This window comes from Nannospalax galili, unplaced genomic scaffold (assembly GCF_000622305.1).
Source record: "Nannospalax galili isolate Female #2095 unplaced genomic scaffold, S.galili_v1.0 scaffold433, whole genome shotgun sequence".
NCBI lineage: Eukaryota > Metazoa > Chordata > Mammalia > Rodentia > Spalacidae > Nannospalax > Nannospalax galili.
The window spans coordinates 12,701,720-12,724,990 of record NW_008338715.1 but is presented as its reverse complement, the minus strand read 5'-3'; the positions used below and the strand labels follow the sequence as shown (position 1 = coordinate 12,724,990).

Sequence of the window (23,271 nt, the reverse complement as noted above, 5' to 3'; positions counted from 1 at the left end):
TGCCTTTACTCACAGTACTTGGGAGGTAGAAGCAGGTGGATCTCTATGAGATCGAGGCCAGTCTGGTCTATATAATAAGTTCCAGGCTAGCTGGGGCTATAAGGAGACCCGGTTTCAACACCTCCCCCCAGTTCTTCAGATTTTCAGGTTACATAAAAAATTATAATTTGATACTGAAAGACAATTCGTTTTTTTAAAAGCTAAAAAAAAGTTTCAAATTAATTAGCTCACAATGATTTACCTAAAGAACTTTTGGGCTGGGGTACAACTCAAAGCTAGAGGGTAGACCCAATATGCAGAAAGCCATAAGTTCTATCCCCAGCACCTCTCTCAAAGATCAACAGAACTTTTTTTAAAAGGAGAGGCAAAAAATATGAAGAGAGATTTTTGTCTAGCAAGATATGCAAATAGGGGTTAGAGAGATGACTCAGTGGTTAAGAGCACTGGTTGCACTTGCAGAGGACCCAGGTTCAATTTCCAGAACCCACATGATAGCTAACAACCAACCATCCATAACTACAGTTCCAGGGTATCTGACGCCCTCTTCTGGCCACTGTGGGCATTGCACACACATGGTACATTACATACATACAGGCAAAACACTATTACACACAAAAAATGTTTAAAGATATGCAAAGGGGAAATAAGAAGAAAAGATATTCGATATCTTTAGCACCAGAATAAGCTATCTTTGAATGACTAGTCCTAGACTGCAATGTCATAAGACTTACAACTTATTTTATTGAAGTCTCTATTTGGAACACATATAGGAAAGGCCTCCATACCCTTCCTTGATACCTACATCCTCAGAACTTGATTCCTATTGCCTTGTCATATTTCCTTCAGAGCACTTATTACCAGTAACCTTATTCTACACATTCATTTGTATTTATGCCCCCAGTTGATAATTTCCTACATTAGAATAAGGACTTGATGAGATTTTTATCAAGTGCCTGGCACACAATAGTCAACTCATAAATATTTTGAAAAATATAACACGTTTTAGTCACTGTTCATCACAGTTTAAGAGGAAAGTGTGGGAATGGTTTGAATGGGAAAGTGTCTTTGTAATAAGCCTTTACAAACTGAAATTTTGCATAATCTCATAAACAACGCTAATTACATATTTTAAGAACATTTAGAACTATGGACTCTTTTTAAGAAAAACAATGTCCAACAACAATTTGGAATCCCGATGTAATTTACTCTTATAAGCTAAGCTAAATGCATAGCTTTAATCTTATACCATGTTCCCCATCTGTGACTCAATTACACCTCTGACTTAGTACAACGTATGTGTGAGATGAGGCAGTGATGACACTGAAAACAATGACAATGCAAACAACATTTCCCCCACAAATTTTGCAAGCAACATGGCATAGGTTAATGACATCTCTGTGGTTTTATGTGCTGTTTGAGTCATTAGTATCAGAAAAACAATTTCTTCCTTTGTAAAGGTGTTATCAAAGATTGTTCATGTCTTCTGAAACCATTCTTGATATGCTGTTCAATAAATATGAGAGAGAGCTCTTTATTCAAGAGTTCTGAGAGAAGAGTTCTGAGAAATCAGAACATCTCAGAACAAGACTGGGCCCACTCTTGGTTAATCTACTCCAATAGTGAAGTTCCTCATTAATGTGGCACTGCCACAGAAAAATTTTGTTTCTGACTTCAGAAGTTTCAGTCCATGGTTGGCTCCACTGCATGGGCCTGAGGTAAACAACAGGATAGAAAGCCATGGCAGAGAAAAGCAGCTCACCAAATGGTGGCCAGGAAACAGAGGAGGAAGTCAGGGGTCACAGGGTAACACAGACACAAGACACAGCATCAAAGAACATGCCTCCAGTGATCTGCTTCCTTTACCCAGACCCCATGTCTGAACATTTCCATCACCTCCCCACTAAAAAATGACAACAAATTAGCTCTATCAACAGATTAGGTCAGAGCCCTTACAACCTAATCACTTCCCAAAGGTCCATCAGCTAGCAACCAAGCCTGTTATACATAAGCATTTGGGAGGACACTTCTTTTTTTAATATTTTATTTTATTATTTTAATTTTATGTGTATGAGTGTATTGCCTGCATGTATGTAAGTGCACCATGTCATGTAGTGCCCACAGAAGTTAGAAGAGGGTGTTGGATGCCCTGAAACTGGAGTTATGGATAGTTGTTAGGCACATGAGGACATGTCTTACAGACCTTAATGGTTTGCTTTTATAGTTCTACTCAGATATTTCACCCAGATATATTTCTTGGATTTCAGCTTTCACCTATCTTGGGTCTAAAGATGCCTTCTTTCATTGCCAAAACCATCTTCTCATTTGGAATTCTTAACTTTCATTCATCTTTCAGCTTTATAAGGACCTATCAATACCCTGTGGATCCAAACCACCACATTGCCAGCCATTACCCCAGTGTGACCTATGGAAGAAAAGAATCAGAAAAAGGGCCCTCCAGCAAGAACACAAGCAGATACTAGAAGAAAAAGCTGTAAGCAGAGCTGAAGGGCAACCTGGAAAATCTGATACAAAACTCTGGTCTCTACAATAAGAAGGTAGAAGCAACCCAATAAAGTCTGCAATGGGCTAACTCCCCAAGACTTAGACTTTTGAACTTGATAGGTATTTTTTTTCTTGGCAATGAATGCAGCCTAATTAGGAACTGCAATCCCTTGTCATTCAAATGTAATGAGTCTTTTCATTCCTCCTTTTCCACTTTAGCTAACTTCAGAGGATTCCCAGCTTTGCTTAAAAGAGCCATAGTTTCCATTTAAATTATGAATCCCAAAGCTACAATGACCTAGAGTTCAGTGTTCTCATAACACAGAGACCACAAACCATTTAAATTTTTTCAGTATGGAAAAGGCTTGGGGGTTTGAGAGCAAATTCCTTTTCTCAGAGTAGCAATACGTCAACAATTCTGGAACAATATCCTCCACCTTCAATACCTCTCTTCTAAATATGGAATTTAAATAGAATTCTGAGAAGTATATATGACAAATATAATTCTTTATCATGGAAAGCAATTTACAATATATGTGCTAGTTTGAATTATTTAAATTCAGTTAAATAATACTTCCTACTGGAAACTTTTATCCCTTAATTTTCAGAGCAGAAACCATAAATTCTACTTTCTAAGGTTGTAGTTGTGCCCAGAGGACTTTGGGTTCTTTTTTCTCAACTTCTATAAAAGCAAACAAACAAAAGAAAAATGTCCACCTTGTAGAGCTGCTTTTGAATTAATTGTAACAATGCATCTTAAAACATCTAGGAAACCAAACCCTGACACTGAATGTTGGTTTATTCCTTCTCACTGTCATAGACAATGAAATGCATTTTGGAAAAGAGTATTCATTAAAAACAAACAAAAAGTCAACCAACACCACATACCCCCCCCCCCACACACACACGCATCCAGAGTTGGGGATGTAGCTCAGTGGTAGAGCACTAGCATACACTACACACTGGGTTCAATTCTTAGCATCAACAAAATACAAAATAGCCTCTTTTGGGGAGGGGGAACAACTTTATGGGAAAAATCAGATTCAGAGTCAAACAACATATAATGATGGTTTTGTTTTTGTTTTTTTGTTTTGTTCTTGGTCTTTTTGAGACAGGGTCTCCCTGTAGCCCCAGCTGGCCTGAACTCACTATGTACACCAGGCTGGCCTTGATTGTGCTAAGACTTGAGTCCTCTCCCCTAAGATAATATATATATATATATATATATATATATATATATCCAATAAAATTTAATGGAGGTGAAAATCCAATTTTCATTGTTTGTTTCATAAAAGACATTACACATTTGTGGTGATGCTGGTGAAACTGTGCTGCCAATCATAAGAAATAGCACATCCAATTACATATTATACCTGATATTTGAGCATCATAATGAACAATTACTGCTTTAATATATGTACTAAATATACTTATATTGTTATTTTAGGATATATTCCTTATTTTTAAAATTTTATTTTTGTGTACGTTTGTACGTGTGTATGCACATGTGTCATGGCATGTGTGTGGAAATCTGAGGACAACTTGTATCTTCTCTCGTTCCACCATGTGGGTTCTGGGGATCAAACTCAAGTCATCAGGCTTGACAGCAAGCACCGTAAACTTGCTGAGCCATTTCATCAGCCCTCTTATACTTCTTTTTAGGTTTTCTATTGAATAGCATGCCATGTTACATCAAAACAGCTTTATACATCTCATGTTTACTGTGTTTGTTGATTACGTCAATAAGCTATGTGGGGTGGCTGACTTATATCATCTAGGCTGGTATAAGGGCAGGCTACAGTGTTCCCACAACAATGACATCACCTAAGGAAATCTATCTCAGGATGTATCCCTGTCATTAAGTGATACGTGACTCTGTATGTATGTATGTATGTAGGAGGTTTTTCAGAGATGTATGCTACCATTTTTATACTTGGTCACTATGGAAACAAAGGCAGGAGTCCTAACCCTGAATGAGGCCAGCCTGTGTTATATAGTGAGTTCTAGGAAAGCCTGGCTTACAGAGTGAGATCTTGTCTCAAAACGTAAAAGAGAAGAAAAAAAGATTTGCGGAATCAGTCATATTGGGAAAGACAACACAGGGGAGAGGAGCTTTCAAGAGCTTCCAAAGTAAGAGGCAGCAACTTTCTTTCCCAAAAGCAGACAACTCTTCCTTAAGATAGCTTAAGAAGGAACATGGTTTTGTTTCTGTTTTATGTGCATGCACTCATGTGTGTGTGCATGTGGTATGTGTGCATGTGCATATGTATGCATGTTCTAGTGTGTGTGCATGTGTGGTGCGTGCATGTGCTGGTGTGTGTGCATGTGCATGCATGTGCTGGTGTGTGCATGTGTATGCATGTGTTGGTATGTGCATGTTCATGTGTGTACATGTGTCATTGGTGTATGTGTGCTAGTATGTATGTGTGCATGTGCTAGTATGTGTGCCTGTGCTGGAGTGTATATGATTGTGTTTGTATGTGTAGTATGTATGTGTATGTGTTGGTGTGAGTGCATATGCATATGTGTGCATGTGCTGGTGTGTGTGTGTGTGTGTGTGTGTGTGTGTGTGTTTGCTCATGTGTTTGAACACAAAGGCCAGAGGTCTCCAGAGAAACTATCTACCTTATTTTTTGAGGCAGGGTCTGTCACTGGCTAATGAGCCCCAAAGATCCACTCTCTCAACCTCCCCAGGTCTGGGATTAAAAATTCATGCCATGATACCCAGCTTTATATGTGGGTTCTTCAGATTGAACTCAGGCCCACATGCTTACATGGCAAGCACTTTAGTAACTGAGCTATCTCCCCAGTCCCAGAAATAACATTTTTATTAAGTCTAACTTATACTTATTTCCAATAAGAAGCACAATTCACGTGACTGAAATTCAAATGCACATACTAATGTGCATTAAGATGCTCCCTCCTTCTGCTATCTTCATTCACGTCCCTAACTGCTCATTCAGTGCCCTATACAAGATCATTCCATTAAGACCTACATATTCTCCACATGCATTTAATCCACCCTATGCAAATGTGAATGGGTAGTTCCCTCATTTTTACATTTTGTCAACACAATGATTGTTTTTAAATATTCAACAATTAGAGTCTAGAGGGCCCGATGTATTAGTTTGTCTTAACTTTCCATAACGAAGTCCGTAACTCACTCCATTCATGGATCCCTCCCTGGATGTGTAAATGCAGCATCCATCACCATTCATTCATTCAATATCTCATGTGCCAGGTTCTATTCTAGGCAGTGAGACAGCAGTGAATAAAACTAACAACTATTCCTAGGCTCACAGATCCCTGTAGGAGAGAGTTCTCTCTAGATGTCTCTAGTATAGAGAAAGACCAAAATACCATTAGAAAGTGAGAAGTTCTGAAGAGGAAAATAAATTGAAACATAAATGCTAAGATAGACAGGAAAGGATTCCCTAAAAATGAAGAAAGAAAACATGGTGTGTGTGTGTGTGTGTGTGTGTGTGTGTGTGTGTGTGAATGATCCAGGTGCAGAGAACACTAAGAGCCAAAGATTTAAGACAGCACTCTGCAAAGAACAGCAAGAAAGCTAATGAGGCTGGAAAGAAGCAAGTAAGGAGGAAAGAATAGGGGGCCTGGAGACCCAGGTGTTACCCAGTCTTGTAGTCCATAGAAAATTCTTCATTGGGAACAATGGGAGAAATGGGCATGCAGCCAGAAAGTCCAGCAGCCCTGTGGGTGAGGAAACACACCAGAGCCAGGTGCTGAGCACAGGCAGAGAAAATGCAGTTAGGCAATCAGGTAAAAGTTGCTTACCATACTGAAAGACTAAAAGATTAGAAAGAGCAAAGCTTGGGGCCAAGCACAGAAACCCACTTCAATAAGAACAAAAAAGATTTTGCTTCCTTCTTGCCAAAAATACTCACATAATCCAGGGATGGGTGAACAGGGACGGCAAAGCCATGTTGTAATGCATTTACATTCTCGATTTCTCATTTGCATTGGCAGGAACTTCAATGACTACAATTTCAAACAGTCTATTATGAAAATTATGTTAGCAATAAATTTGTATTGTGAAGGCTTATACCACAGTTAGAAACTTGATTTTCAAATATTATTCCATTGCAGGCAAATCTGTTGCCAAATAACCATCTGTTCTGCATTTTATCCTCATTTCCTTTCATTGAGAAGTTTCTGGAGAGTTGTCAGAGGTAGTACTGGTTATTGCTATTTTGATGGACATACAGTATATGCTAGAAAAACTGATTAATTTCAATTCCTCCTTTGCAAACATACTTCAATGTGATTCCTTCAATCTTCATAGCAATTGAAAAAACTACCATTTTTCCTCCAGTTATTGCCTACAGTTTTCTCACCATGCATCTCTTTACCTTTTCCAATCCACTCCGTTTCCCCATTTCACCAGCCCTATTCTCACTAAAGCTTTCTTCTTATTCAGATCCCTCTAGAATTCCTATTTGGCATTTAGGGTCACACACTGATCTTTGGGAGGCCTTGAAATTAATTTCCTATAAGACTAATTCACAGTGTAATGGGAAGAAGAAAATGACACCAGTCAAGACAATATCCAGGAAGGGAAAATACATATAAATGAACAAAGCCTAAGTATGTGCTCAGAGGCAAAGCTAAGTCACAACAGAGGCTCAGTTAGGATGATTCTGTTTTAAACACAAGAGACATAGAAGTCATTTATAGCAATGTCTTCATTTTATGGTAAAATAATGAGGTATAGAAAAATGTGTCAGTCTCACTTTGGTTGAGAGTGCCTGAAAAAGGCAATTCAACCTAGCTTAAACAGTAAGAAATAAAATTTCCCATATGCCCAGACTGTGCATGGGGAGTGAAGAACTGCTGCTCTTGGCAGCAACCCTAGTCACCCACACTCCCTGTGTTAGGTTACTACACTTCCACAGGATTCCTGGGAGTTGGAGAACGAAAGGTCTAGAGAGGGAACCCATGACTCCTTGAGTCACTTTCAACCAAAGACCTGGGCAGGAAGCCCCAAGAAGACATTCCCTCTTGTCTTGTGCCCATTGCTTTTTCTTTTTTAATAATAATATTTTTATCATTTGAGAATTTCATACACACATGCAATGTATTTTGATCATATTCACCCTCCAACTCCTTCTAGAACCATGCCCTAATATTTACCTCCTTCTGACATCATGTCCATTGTTATTATTATTATTTATTTTATCCACTGAGTCCAAATTGTGCTGCCCATATGCTCATGAGTATGGCCCTCTGCCCATTTTTAAAGCAATTATTGGCAAGGGAAATGGCATTTCAAGACTGGCCTGATTGAAGCCTTGGACTAAGTTTGAGGTAGAAAAAGTGCTGGGGAATCAAGATTAAATACCCTGGCCACAATCAAAACATCAGATACCGGGGCTGGAGAGATAACTCAGCAGTTAAGAACGCTTGCTGCTCTTCTAGGGAATATGAGTTTGGTTCCCAGCACCCAAGTCAGGCAGGTCTTAACCAACTGTAAGTACAGCTCCAGAGGCTCTGACACCCATTCACATGCACATGCTCACACACCTACACATAATTAAGAATAAGAATAATAAATTAAGGGGGCTGGAGAGATGGCTCAGTGTTAAGAGCACTGGCTGCTCTTGCAGAGGACCCAGATTCGATTCCCAGCACCCACACGGTGGTCACAAACAGTCCTTAACTCCACTTCTGGGGAATCCAAAGCCCTCTCTGACCTCCGCGGCATTGCACAACACAGGTGAACTCACATACATGCAGGCAATACACTCATACACATAAAATAAAATAATAAATATTTTTTAAAAGAATAATAAGTTAAAAAATAAAAATAAAAACATCAGTTACAAATCCAAGGCTACTTTCACTCGCACATTTATCCGACTGCATTTGCACATCTGCTTGTGCTCTAATAAAACATTCAACTCCTTTCTTTTTGCAAACTTCTCTCAGGAGCTTACTTACTCTTTTTCTGATTACCCTGGGCTTCTACAAAAGAGACATAGGTAATGGTAAGCACTGGCTTTAGAGCCAGACCTCCACCACAATAAAAGTATGTGCCACCTTAGCCATGTTACTGAATTTACTTGTTATAGAGTGATAAAATGTTATCTCACAAAGTTGAGAAATAAGTTAATATATATCAAGTGTTTAGAAAAATAGCTGTTTTGTAATAAGTCCTCTATTAGATGTTTTAAGTAATAAGTCCTCTATTAAGTCCTCCTATTTTGCCTCTCCTTTTTATTTTAATTTTTATTGATTTTTTGTGTGTGTCTTTCACACAGAAAATCATCTTTATATTCCCTTTCCCCTTCCCCTTTGGCTCCCTCCCATAGCCCCCCTGCACTGGAATTCATACATTCTGTCATTTGTATTAAGGCCTATTACATAAAGTTAAGAGTCCCCAGATGTCCCACAGTGCAAGTTCATCCACCGGGGTTTAGTCAGCCTATCTAGAGTCTCTCCCTTCAAGAAGATCAGCTCTTCCTCACCCAGCAGTAATCAGCTGCCAATAATCCTTTGACTAAGATTCGGGCTTGCTGTTCATTTCCACAGTTCTGTGCTGGGGTTTTTGTATGCCTAAGTTTGCATGGGTCTTGTGCATGCTGACACCATTACTGTAGGTTTGTATGAGAAGGATCCCAGATGCCCATTGGACCATTTCCACATGGTCATACATCTTCTCCCTGCTGGCTCTTATAATCTTTCCACCCCCTCTTGCATAATGGTTCCTGAGTCCTTTTTTTTTTTTTTTTTTTTTTTGGTTTTCTGAGACAGGGTTTCCCTTGGCCTAGAAGTCACTATGTAGACAGGCTGGCCTTAGTCTCACTGAGATTAATCTGCCTTTGCCTCTGCCTCTGTCTCCTGAGTGCTGGGATTAAAAGTGTGTACCCGTCATACCCAGTGTGCCTCTTTTCTAAACAAGTGTTCCAGTTTCTCTTTACAGAACTACCTTTCTGCCATGCCATATGATCATGCAGAATTCTTAGTATGAACAGTTCCCAAACCCTACTGGACAAAAGACAGACACAATGGCCAAGATAAGCCAATCCCACCAGTTTCCCCTACGATCTGAAGCCCAAGCAGACTGATTCAAAGATAGAAAACATTTAAGATTCAATCTCTGGTGCCAAAGCCCTAAAGTGGCGTTCCCGGAATTCTTGCTCCCTAGACTACTAGAACTGTTTTGTACTTTCCAAAATTTAATTAACAATTCTTCCCTTGTGTTTATTAGTCATTTAATACCCTTTTTAAAATTCCTCTTTTTTGCTGAAATAACAATATTTGTTGTTCTATAATCATTATCTTGAACAAATAGGACTCCTCAGATTAAATAATAAAGTAATTATTTTGTCTCTCACTGAGTCCTAAGTCTAGGCAAGAACTTAGCTCTTCCCTGGGCCCCACACAGGCAGCACAGAAAGGAAGATGACAGCTCTGAGGTCAGACATTCTGAGCTCATGTCCACCTTATGGTATGTAGGTTTCATGGCCTCAGTTTCCTTACCTGAGAAATGGAGGAGTGTCTACCTCATTGAGTGACCCTAAAACTTAAAATAACTCTACAAATATGAGGTGCCTGGAAATGGCCCTACACATAGTACTTTATGGAAAGTATTAACAGAACTGATGGCAGTAATTGCCCTATAAGGCTGTCTATCTTCTTCACAATCATCACAGCAGGCCAGAACCCTCTTGTTTCTACACCTTTTTCATGTGGTCCTCATTTCCAAATTCTTCAAGACAAAATCAACTCAAGGGCCACTACTTCCATGAGACCAATTTGAGTGCCTCAATCTGACACTTTACTTGTAAGAATGATCATCTTTAGTACTTCGTGCCATTTCTGCTTTTCTTGTTGTGCCTGAGTGTAACTCAAGAAACCACCACAAAAAAAGAAAAAAAAAGTGTTTCTTGGAGTCAAGAATGATGCTCAGTCTTCTTTTATGTCCTCATATTACTTAACCTAAAAAAAGTAAGACTCACAGCACATCTTTAATAGTTAACTTCTGAGTGACCCTCTGAACACTAAAGGGTTTTCAATCACAGTGACTTTGGATATACCTGCAGGTTCTTGAACCTTGTGTTCATTGTTCATATAAGAATAGAGAGGATGGGGCTGGAGAGATGGCTCATCAGTTAAGAACACTAGCTGTTCTTGCAGAAGACTGGGGTTCGAATCCCACTACCCACATGGCAGCTAACAACTGTTCGTAACTCCAGTTCCAGGGGACACCCTCTTCTGTCCTCCATGGGCACTGCACAACACAGGTGCATTTACACACATGCAGGCAATACATGCATATGCATAAAATAAAAATAATAAATAAAAGTATTTTTTAAAAAAAAGAATAGAGAGCATGAGGTCTGGCATGGTGGCCCATGCCTTTAATCCCAGCCCTCCAAAGGGAGAGGAAGGCAGGCCTCTGTGAGTTCCAGGCCAGCTGGGGCTACAAGGTGACCCTGTCTCAAAAAGAGAAAAAAAAAAAAACAGAATAGAAAGGACAAAAAGTCTAGAGCTAGTCATTATCTTCCCACATTGGGCACCCAATAAATGTTATTAATTTATCAAGAAAAAAGTTGAAACTTCAGAAGCTACAAATGAATTCCAAATATGATAGGAAATTCCAAATGTATTTATTACTGTAGATTTGAAACCCTAATGCCAAAACTGCTGTTTTGTTTAAAAATACAAACTAGATAAGGAAAATAAATATTCTTGGACAACTTTTCCCCCTTCTAATACATTTTTTTAAAAACAATAAGAATAATTTTCAGGGCTGGAGAGATGGCTCAGTGGTTAAGAGCACTGACTGCTCTTGCAGAGGACCCAAGTTCGATTCCCAGAAGCTAACAACTGTTCATAGTTCCAGTTCCAGCAGATTCGACGACACCTCCTTCTGACCTCCACGGGCATTGTATGACATGGGTGCACCTGCACACATGCATGCAATACATTCATATACATAAAAGAAAAATAATAAATAATTTTTTAAAATAAAAATAGAATAATTCTCATAAGTACTGTGAAGGAGATCGTTGAAAAGGTAACTACACGGCAATCTCAAGAGGCCGAGTGGAGAGCGGCCGGGCGGGCTCGGCCGGGCGGAGCTTTCCTTGACTAGGCAACAACCTTGCTGGAATGGCTTGGCCTTCTTCAGGGAGCTCCGATGCCGGGCCCCAACACTTTCCCCTGAGACCAGCTTGCTTCGCGGACCCCAGCCCCCAGTGAAGTCACACCATGGCACCTGGAGCTCCCGCTCTCCTGCAGGGCGGCCCCTTCTTGCTGAGCTCCCACTGGCTTCTCTTCTGATGGAAAGTGATCAGCTGGGAGGATGAGCAGGTGGGCCCTGCTGCTGGTTGGGATGGTAGGCTGTGAGAGCTCTGGTGGCCTGAAGTGGGAGGCCAGTGTTTGAGGATTAGATCGTGCATACCTTTTAGCTTGCATTTGTTGAGCTACTCTATGAAAAGTCCAATAATTAGATGACAGTCCAAGGGTTTGCAGAAACTTTCCAAGACAGACCTGTAAAGAAATTACTACCCTTCAGAATGAAGCTGTTGATATGCTGACAGCAGGGTCTGAGGTAGTTCTGATTGTCAATCATCATGGGTATCCTAGGACTAATGAGTTTCATGGAAGATCACAGTAATGAGTTTTTCACTGATTCAAAGTTGCAGGACACAGACATTATAATTGATGGCTATGCTCTTTTCCAGTGTCTTTGCTTCGACTCAGACTTGGAGCTCGGGAATGGAGGGAACTATGATTCATTTGCAGATGTTGTACAGAAATTCTTTGAATCATTGTTTGCATGTAATATCTGTCCATATGTGGTATTAGATAAAGGATGTGACATTTCAGATAAAAAGCTTACCACTTTAAAGGATCAAGCTATAGAGAAGATCCAGGCAGCACATTCCCTTGCTGCTGGAGGAGGTGGGAATGCATGTCCCTTACTTATCCAGGAAGTGTTCATACAGGCTTTGGTCAAGCTGCAGGTCCAGTGCTTTTCAAAAGCAGATCAGGACATTATGACTCTTGCCAATCATTGGAATTGCCCTGTGCTGTCATCAGATAGTGACTTTTGCATTTTTGACCTGAAAAGTGTATTTTGCCCACTGAATACCTTTCAGTGGAGAAATCTAAACACTGTTAAGGATACATTAAATTACTATATTCCTGCCAAGTGTTTTTCCATTGATCCGTTCTGCCATCACTTCAGCAACATGAACAAAGCTCTGTTACCTCTCTTTGCAGTGCTATGTGGAAATGACCGTGTTAATCTGCCCATCATGGAGACATTCTTAAGTACATCTTCCTCTTGGTTCTAAGGGGAGGAGACGCCACCGAGTTATGGGACTTCTGAACTGGATATCTAATTTTGATGACCCTACTGAAGCACTAGATAATGTTCTGAAGTATCTCCCCAAAAAGAAATGAAAGAATGTTAAGGAACTCCTCTGCTGGGCTATGGAGGAGTACCAGCAGTCCTCCATGAAGCTTCAGGACTTCTTCCAGTCTGGCACTTACATCTGTCCAGATGCTTTGAATCTGGGTTTACCAGAATGAGTACTAGTGTCTTCAGCTAAAGGCCAACTATCTCCTTTCATCAGTGATGCTCTGGTACTCAGAAGGACCATTCTTCACACATAGGTAGAAAATATGCAGCAACCAAATGCTCACAGAATATCTCAGCCCATCCCACAAATCATCTACCGGCTTCTTTTGAATTCATCACATCCAGAAGACATATCCCAGAATGCATTGCCTTTTCAGCCTCTAGCTTTCAATGAAGTGGAAATAATTAATAAAAATATCAAAACATCAATTGTTTACGCAGTACAACTGCCCAAGGATCATTCTGACTTGAGCAGACTGACTAAGCTCTCCTTGGCTCGGCAGCAGACACTTCCATTAGAAGACTTGAAGGTGAAACAGGTTGTTCTGAAGTCCATCCCTACTTTTCTGAAGTTGCCCATTGCCGTCAGTTGCTACTGGTTACAGCACACGGAGGCCAAGGCAAAGCTATATCATCTACAGGCCTTGCTGCTGGGAATGCTGATGGAGCCCTTGCATGCCATCATCAACAGTCCTGGTAAGGAAGACCCACGGGCAGGTGCTAAGATGTTGTATGAAGAGTTCCAAAAGGTGAAGTCAGCGCGGCCCAGTGCCAGATTAGATTTAGACACAGTTCACGTCTTCTGTCAGTGGCAGTGCTGTCTTTAGATGGGGATATATCTCAACCAGCTGCTGCCCACGCCTCTCCCAGAGCCAGACCTAACTCGATTGTACAGTGGAAGCCTGGTGCATGGACTATGCCAGTCACTAGCATCAACCTCTGTGGAAAGCCTTCTGAGCATGTGCCCTGAGGTGAAGCAACTTTATGAACATCTATTCAATGCCACAAGGTCATATGCCCCAGCTGAATTATTTCTACGAAAGGGTAAATCAAATTCAAAAAAGGGGGGTCAGAAGAAGATTACCAGATGGTCAAAGAACAGAGTGGGAACTACTTCAGACACCAGACACTGGTATGAGGGAAGCAACCAATTTGGGCTGTTAATGACTGAAAACTTGGAGCACACTGAGGCCTCAGAGCATGAGTCTGCATCACGTTGAATTTGTGATTCTGTCTCCTTTAAGCTAATTTTTCTATAGAACTAACCTATTACAGGATAAACATTACAACAGATAACCTTTGAATTCCAAGATATTTTGTACTACTTTTAATGAAGCATGATTTAAGAAAAGTTAAAAAAGAAAGAAAAGGTAACTACATATCTTTTTTTGTCATTTCTAGAGAAAAGCTCTTTTGTTTTTGACACATTACATGACATAAAGTACACCATGTTTGTTGTTTGGTTTCTCTAAGTATATGATAAAACTTAAGAAACATACACTTCTCCCATTGATGCCCAAGACCATACTATTTACATATATATGTAAAGATGGTACTGGCTCAAATTATGTGGGTTAGGTTTAGTCATCTGAGAAAGCCAGCTAGGAAAAAGAAATTCAGGAACCACAGACTTAATTCTGTGTGAAAACTATCTATGAAATGGAGATACATAAACTGATTCACTTCTCTGATCCTGGGAAAAGGCTTAAATTACATCTAATTGGCACTCATAAAATTCCATATTCTTTGGTTTATTATGGTTAGTGGATATGATTATTTCTAAATTTAAAAGTGTTCTTTTCTAAATGTAATGTTACAAGCAATGTTTCACTGTTGCCTTATTTCTTTTTAAGACAGGACCTCACAAAGACTAGGCTGACCATGAACTATAAACTAACCAAGACAGACCTTGAACTCCTGATTCTCCTGTCCTCATGTCCCATGTGCTGGGATCACAGGCTCATTTCTTTTCTACTAGGATAAGAAAAGGGAAAAGAAGAAATTAAGTCTTACTTGGATTGTGCAAGACAGCCTGGTGCAATCACATTTTCATTTTCTTCCACGGCCTGGAGTGCGGTAAGCTCCACCATGTTAACCATCACATCATTTGTGTGCCCTGGAAGCTGTGGAAGCACTGAAATCATTTTCTCTACCAAGTTGTCTCCATGATGTCCCACAGCTCCTGTTTAACCAAACATGCAAATGTAAACTCAAAAACAAAGAGAAGTTAACTAGATAAATGCTTTATAATGCCCCATCTACCAAAAATAACAGGCATTTTTTTAGTTTCTGTTGTGCAAATCAGTAACACAAACTTAGAATTTTGCTGTTTATGACACTAATCACATTTACAATTACTCCACTAATGTGTACCTCATGGACTAAACTTAATGTTCCATGAAGACAGGCTTCTAGTCTGCTCTGGTTACTGCTGTATCTCCAGCACTTAACACAGTGCCTACAAATACAGCATCAACAACTATTTGCTAAATAAATTACCAGCATATAGTCAATCAGTCAAATAGTGTCATAGGATGATGCTCTCCTGGAATTTTAAAGTTAATTCTATTTTTACTTTGATAACACACTATGACCAGGAAAAGCTTAGGGACTAAGTAAGACTAGCAGATTTACCTGCCACTACAACCATAATCTCCATAATGACAATGGTGCCCTTTATCTAGTTGACCTGTTACCCACCAGATCTAGCATAAAAAGTGGCAACTAGCAAGCTCTCACTAAATACTTGTGAATAAGTGAACAAATGGTAAAAGCCTACAATAGAAGCAACACTTATCAACACTTACTAAGTGTATTCTGTATGCCAAGCACTACTCAAGGAGCTTTATAGGTATCAAGCTTTCTATGTATCAGCTCTAGCAGTAATGGTTGGAGGATGAGCTAAGAACATAGCTTAATTGGTAGAATGCTGGCTTATGAATGCAGCCTTGGGCTTGATCCCCAGAACCACATAAAACCAAGAGCAGTAGCCTATGCCTGGAATCTTAGCACTTAGAGACTTTGAGGTCAGTCTGGGCTATGTGAGTGAGACCCTATCTAACAATAATATTTTAATTATAATACCAAACAAATCCTAATCAAAATTCAAGACCAATGAATTTTAACAGTCCAATACTTTTTCTGGAAACTAAGTTATCTATCACTCATGACTGCTTGGAAAACATTATTCCAGCAATGGATGGGACTGGGCACAGCTGTAAGTCTGAATCACTTCCAGTCAACTAATATGTTGCATCCTAATGCCACTCTGTTTTTTGCCATGTCATATACATTTTTTTTTATTTTCTGTTTATGAGCATATTGCTTGAATGTAGGTAGGTGCACCTGAGTCGTTCAATGCCCAAAGAGGTCAGAAGAGGGCATCAGAACCCCTGGAACTGGAGTTACGGACAGTAGCTAGTTGCCATGTGGGTGCTGGGATTCGAACCTGGGTTTTCTGCAAGAACATTCAGTGTTCTTAACCACTGAGCCATCTCTCCAGCCCCAAGAATAGAATTCTTGTAGCAGTAGAAGATTCCTCCATTAAAGCAGGGAACCAGGTCTTATTTATGTTGTTTGTGGTTTATGGCTGTCTCACGATACTCAGACTAGGGGCTGCTTCATTGAATGAATAGTAAGAAGAAGAGCTCCTAGGATGGGGGAGGGGCAGTTGTGAAATTCTTTAAAATATTACATCAGGAGAGTAACAATGTCAACTTCACATGATAGCTACTCAATAACTCTTCTGTGAATACAGATTCTCACATGTCCAACTTTAGAGAATTCAGTAAACTTTTAAAACTTTTTAATTGGAGCTATAGCATGACTCAAATATAGACTAAGCATTTGGGATTTATCAATGTCACAGTAACTTCAGATTCTCCTATAAAATTAATACAAAGTCAAGATTTCTATTATACTTACATTTTTGGACTCTTTATTCTAGAAATTCTAAAATATTATTTAAGACACTGAGGAGTAGAAATCAGCCGGGACCCAGTTACTTCCGTCCTGTCCAACTTTTAATCTGGCCAACAGCAATGTTTCCCTTATCTATACAAAGAAGATTTCGAATCTCCATTTCATTTTCTTCCCAAGGAAGTAAAGGAGAAAAAATAGATATTCAGGCTCAGATGAGTCCTTCTTCTACTAATTTATCATATGATCTGAAGCAAATTCCAGAAATGTGGTATTATTTTACCAGCCTGAAACTCAGAGTTGGTCTGACACCAAAGTACCTTTGAACCTAAGGATTTCAAGTTCTACGTTAAACTAATGCTCCAATAGTTAAACTTTCTAAATTAACAGCACTAGAAAAATACCAACCTTGTATAACCCTGTTAGAATGCATATGTTAATGTCAGTATCATAAAGCATCTAGTACCTTGACATGCTTTTCTAAGCAACAAAACAGCACTGGAATCAATACCGTATTAATCTTTGAAGCTGCCAACTTCTAGCTACAATTCTCACCACTACCCACGACTAGCCTTTTCAAACTCTTTCTGCAGCCTTACATGTGAATGGTCATAGGCACAGGCCCAAATCTTACGTTCAACCATTTGCTAGCTGTGTGACCTTATACAACTTACTTATTTCCTCTGTTTCATTCTTCTCATCTGTAAGATGTGGACAGGTTTTAATGCTTCAAAGAACTACTGAAAAAAAAAAAAACTACAGAGGTTTATATATACAGGGTGCTAAAAATACACTATATGGGGATGGGGAGATGGTTAAACAGCACAAATTGTTCTTGCAGAGGACTCAGGTTCAAATCCCAGCACCCCCATGGCAGCTAACAACCATCTATAACTTAGTTCCAGGGGATCTGACACCCTCTTCTGTCCTCTGTGGGCACTGCATGACACAGGTACACTTACACACATATAGGCAATACACTCATACATAGAAAATTAAAATAATAAATAAATTTTTTCAGTATTTCAACTATTTTACTATTTATTCAAAGCACAGTAAAAAAAATTGGTACACTTTGGAAATTCAGTGGCACAGGTATACTGCCATTAACTTGAGGAACATTATACAGTTAAAAAAAAGTAAATAAAAAGAAAAAAATATTTTCCTCCTGTTTTGAACACCACATTACATAATTTTACCTGCCCAAACAGACCATTTACAAATATCAGGTCAATAAACTGCTAACATCCATAAAAAGGTAGCTTTCTTACTAAAATGCAAGGATTTAAAAGTGGTATCTAAACAAGAAAAGACAAAAACAAACTGGAATGAAAGCCTGGGTATGGGATTTAAAATCGGGGCTTCTTGTCTGGACCTTCATACTCTTCTCTCCCTCTACCATATCCTGCTGGAGTTCCAGACCCCATTCCTCTAGGACCCTGTCCACCCACAGGACCCTCACCTCCCTGCCCAAAGCGCTCAGTACGCATGTCGCTTCCCATCATGGAACCACTCATGGTTGCTGGTGGAACTCCAGGATTAGCTTCATAACCTATGCCACCACCTCCACCTAGAGGGGGAAATTTCTGGCCTCCTGAACCATAGGAATCGCCCATGTTCATTGCTCCACCACCACCCATTTTTATTTTTAAATACAGTATACTCTCAGATGTTAGCCATTAAGTCTGAAATTTCAATACTTTACCAAGTGAATGTACAAACACAACTTAAAGCAAATATAAATACTTCAGGTTATTACAATCCCAGGATTAAGAACCATCCACTATATTGTGAGTTAATCTTCAATTGAACAAATTTAAGTTTATTTGAAGCCAAAATTCAGAAGAGTTGGAGTAAGAGAAGTTTAGTTCCTAGAATTACTACCACCTCTTATGTTTAGATTTTAACTTGAAGACTATTAGCAAAGTACTCTAGTCAATCTCAAGACCCTGAAAATAACAGGTAAGAGTCTGCTTTTTAAGTAAACTCAAACTTTTAAGGATTCGTGAATCACTTCTGTTTTTATAACTGTCCCTGGAAACAAATCAGAAGCCAGAGCAGGCCACAGAATGCTACATTTAAATCCTCTATGCAAATGTCCTAGGTTCTGGGAAATCCAGGCATAGTCTAAGTAAGTTAGAGAAACAGACAAGTCAGTAGCCATTTACTTCTCAGTGACAACCACTGACTGAGCCATTTCTCCAGCCCCCTAAATAAAATCTTTCTTAAAAAAATCACTCAAGTCATTCCAATGATTTCCAAATAACTTCTTAAATTTTAGAAGTTGTTAGCACAATCTTTTGTTTGCTGCAGCCGTCACTAACTAAAGCCCAATGTAAGCCACAATTTGATACAGGAAGCCTCACCAACTCTGGTATCTACTACTCCATTACATCAACATTCATGACCTCTGGGGTTGCCCAAGTTTGATATATCCAGAAGATGAGTCAGTTAAAAAATTTGAGCACTGTAACCAAGTATGCTCCTGGATGCCAGGGCCTAGGCCAAATACCAAGAAGACCCATGCCAACAATGTCATCAATATCACCTATCCTACAGCACCATTCAATCTGGAGCCACCCAGAAACAATGGGCAGATGCTGCATTCCACAACCACTACCACGCCCTACCCTCCCTGCCTCAGTACTCTCTCCAGGGCCAGTGCATCTATACTAGCACATTCCTAGGCTATCACTCACTCCCCATTCAGGAACAGTATTAAGTGACTTATGGTCTCTGCAAGTAGAGCTTTCTTTTTACTCTGTAGTGGGGAGTATTTTAACATTTAAACAACGTACCAGTATTCATAACTGAAAATCAGCTCTCTATATTACTAATGTACAATTCTAACACCATGTTCAAACGCTTTGTATCAAATGAAATTTTAATCTGATCACGTGCAAGATAATGGATGATTACCTTTAATCCCAGCACTCAGGAGGGAGAGGCCAAGTGGATCTCTGTAAGTTGAAGGCCAGCCTAGTTTACAAAGCAAATTACAGGCCAGCTGGGGCTAAAGGGAGACCCTGTCTCAAAAACAAACCAAAAAAAAAAAAACTGCATTTATAAACCAATCTAAATTAGAATCTATCCTCCAAAGTCTACTAAAACTTTTCTAAAGAGAGAAAATCACATTTAAAATGGGAAAGAGATGGGCTGGCAAGATAGCTCAGGAAGTAAAGGTGCTTGCCACAAGTCTGATGATCTGAATTGGATCCCAGACACCACCTGGTTTAAGTAGAAAACTGACTTGCACAACCTGTCCTCTGATCACCAACATATGGATAGTGACCTCTTCACAATGAATGAATGAATAAATAAATAAACGTTTTAAAAGCCACCATGAAGTTGGAAAGACGTTATGAAATTTACTGGCTTATATTATACCAAAAAAGGTGATTGGTTTCAGATAGGAATAAGGGTTCTACATACCAGAGAACAGGAAAACACATGAGGCCTTAGGAAACAATACTTATCCTATTCAAGCTTCATCATCTCACCAGGCCAGTGCTATGGACACCTACCATCACACACAGGTGACCTCACCCCCACTCAGGAGACACCCTCTGTTGCAGTAACTATTTCTTTGGGGAGACGTAAACAAACATCAATTCCCTCCATATTTTTTAAATATCTTATTTTATTATTTTTTTATTTTATGTGTATGCGTGTATTGCCTGCATGTAGGTAAGTGCACCTGTGTGGTGCAGTGCCCACAGAGGACAGAAGAGGCCATCAGGTCCCCTGGAACTGGAGTTACGGACAGCTGTTAGCTGCCATGTGGGTGCTTGGATTCGAACCCAGGTCTTCTGCAAGAACAATCAGTTCTGAGCATGCCATCTCTCCAGCCCCCTATTCCCTCCTTATAAAGCATCAACGACAAACCAGAGTATGAGTCCACTAAAGTCCAGCTTAGAGAACTAATGAGTTTGTTGGCCTTACTTACCAAGTATGAGTGACCCCCAGAAAACCACACCATCAAAAAGTCTCACTGTGGCATGGATGACTTTTCCATAGCTACAAAGATGGAGTGCTCCCTCACTTCAGTAACCTTCCACATTCTATATACTCTTCCCAAGATCATGAGGCCATGTGCACTTAGGCCAGAATTACATTCAACTGGCCAGGAAGTGCAAGAGGAAACAGAATCTTCGCACTCCCTCCTTCTACGAAGGAACATCAACAGTAAACAGCCTCAATCACAGGGGTCTCTTGCAACTAACACCTGCTCTGATGAAAATTATGGGTGTTATACTTGGAGGACGGCACTCTACAACACACACACACACACACACACACACACACACACACACACACACACAGTTATGCTGACTCCCTGCACTCTGGCCTGAGCCTTCTCTCCTCAGGACACTGACCTTGCTCAGCTCCACTAAAATAGTTTTCACTTAATTATTCAAGACGGTAAGGAGGAAGCAGAGCCCTTACAAGTTTAATGTACTTGAGAAATAGTTCAGTAAATTTTGAAGGCTGTTATCACTTTACTAACACAAATTACTGTCTCGGCTTTCTATTGAGATGCGTATTTTCATGGCTTCCTATAGGACTTTGACAGAAGGACTCAATTTTACTCTTTTAATTTGTTGCCTTGAATCTACACAAGGAAACCTATTTGCTATCTTTGAACAATGTGCTTAGGTTCTCTCTTTTATTTTTTTATTATATGTGTATGAGAGGTTTGCCTGCATGTGAGTAAGTGTACCCGAGTCATGCAATGCCTGTAGAGGTCTGAAGAGGGTGTCAGATCCCCTGGAACTGGAGTTACAGATGGTTGTTATCTGCCATGTGGGTGTTGGGAACCCAACCCAGGTGCTCTGGAAGAGCAGCCAGTGCTCTTAACCACTGAACCATCTCTCCAGTCCAGCAATGTGCTCAGACTTTTAAAATGTTCTCACCCCATACTCTGCCTACTTCAACCAGCTTACAGGACCACCTTGCAAGTCAACCTACTAACAGAAGGATGCTTAAGAAACGTAGAGTTTGGGGGCTGAAGAGATGGTTTACCTGTGAGATCCAGAGTTCTATCCACAAAGACCACGGACGCCCTGCCTGCGGCAGTCTTTCTTCTGTTCTTGGCAGGGGCATAATTTGCCAGATCTGCAGCGATGACCCGACTGAAGGAACCCACAGCGAAACACTCCTCCCGTACCCCTAGATGCTCACACAGAGAATTGAGGCCTGACACCAGGCACCTGATCTGCAGCAGCAGCTCTGGGGTCAAGGCACTGGCATCCATCTCACCCAAGCTCATCAGTCTCCTCTTGTCGGGTCTGGCACTATTAAGGAGATGTACATCCTGGGGTAGCAATGGGAAAAGGGTAGCAAAGGCTGGAGTCAAGGCAAGGTGAGGAGCAGCAGGGGCGAGCAACAACGGGACATGCAACACCTCGGCTTTGTGGTTCATGTTGCCCATCCACTCACATAGCTTCTCCTCCAGTTGTTCGAACACCGGCTGCTGCCCCTCTAACTCGGCTGCCGCAGCCGCTGGCACATGGTTAGCTGTGAGGTGGACTGCGTGGCTCACCGCCGTGACCACCACACAGTATTGGAAGTGACTGCGGCGGATGATGTCTCGTAGAATGTCCACTGTACGGCCTTTCAGGAGGCAGCTCAACACGAACACTGCCTTGGGCTGCTCCGATCCGCCACCCACTGCCAGAGGTTCAAATTCCCGCAGGTGCCACGCGGGACCGCCCACCGCCTCCAGGAGCCGGGGAGCTCCGCAGCTCCAGTGCAGGCTCTCGGCACAGGAGGCGTCCAGGTAGACCAGGGCCCGCTTCGCTTTGGCCAGCACCTGCTCCCAGCCTTGCTGGGTGAAGGACAGCACGCCCGCCGCGCTCATGGTGCGGGATTCGCGGCCTGCAAGCCTCGACTGTGGCAACTTCGCTCAGAACTCGGGGCTTCCGGATCTGGAGTGTCTAGACTTTGACAGTCAACACAGTACACGTGAGCGGGTCTCTGACACACCCCGCGACCGCGCGCTGTGATGACGTAACAAAGCATTGCTTGACGAGCGAGGCGCGGGGGCTGGTGGGAACAAGGTCTACGCTGATAGCGGATGGAGGCAGTACTGGTGTTCTAAAGTTGAAGGTGCTGTTCGGAAAGTGCTGGACTGCAGTGTTTTCATCCCCTTCTGTCTGCTCAGAGTATCTTTCTAGCCCGCCTAAGAATCCTCAGAAGTAATAAAGCTAACCCAAAGTCTGGCCTTAGATATTAACACATCTCTGAAAGCACAACCACTTCCTCATCTAAACTATTTTTTTAACGTTCTATTTTATTTAATTATTTAATAACCACATACTTGGAAGAAGTATTTCATTACAACAGCATTGACATATTCAATAACAATTTCCTGAGCTAAGATGCATCTCTTTCAAAATTGGCTGTAAATTTTTAGGTTTACAGTTGAATTATTACAGTTATACAATATTGTACTCAGT

The 23,271-nt window shown here is 40.7% G+C and overlaps 1 protein-coding gene and 1 pseudogene across 1 annotated transcript in view; one reads left to right on the top strand and one right to left on the bottom strand.

Annotated features, from left to right (window-relative positions):
* The window catches only part of LOC103734420 (sec1 family domain-containing protein 2), a 185,682-nt gene extending 162,884 nt beyond the window's left edge, over positions 1-22,798 (bottom strand). The window contains exons 1-2 of the mRNA XM_008833344.2: positions 21,836-22,798; positions 14,909-15,077 (exon numbers count right to left, since the gene is read on the bottom strand). Of these exons, the coding sequence (XP_008831566.2) occupies positions 14,909-15,077; positions 21,836-22,673 (1,007 nt within the window). The 5' untranslated portion in view covers positions 22,674-22,798. The remainder of the gene's footprint in view (positions 1-14,908; positions 15,078-21,835) is intronic.
* On the top strand, positions 12,102-14,115 carry LOC103734401 (annotated as a pseudogene).
* Positions 22,799-23,271: the final 473 nt, after the last annotated feature.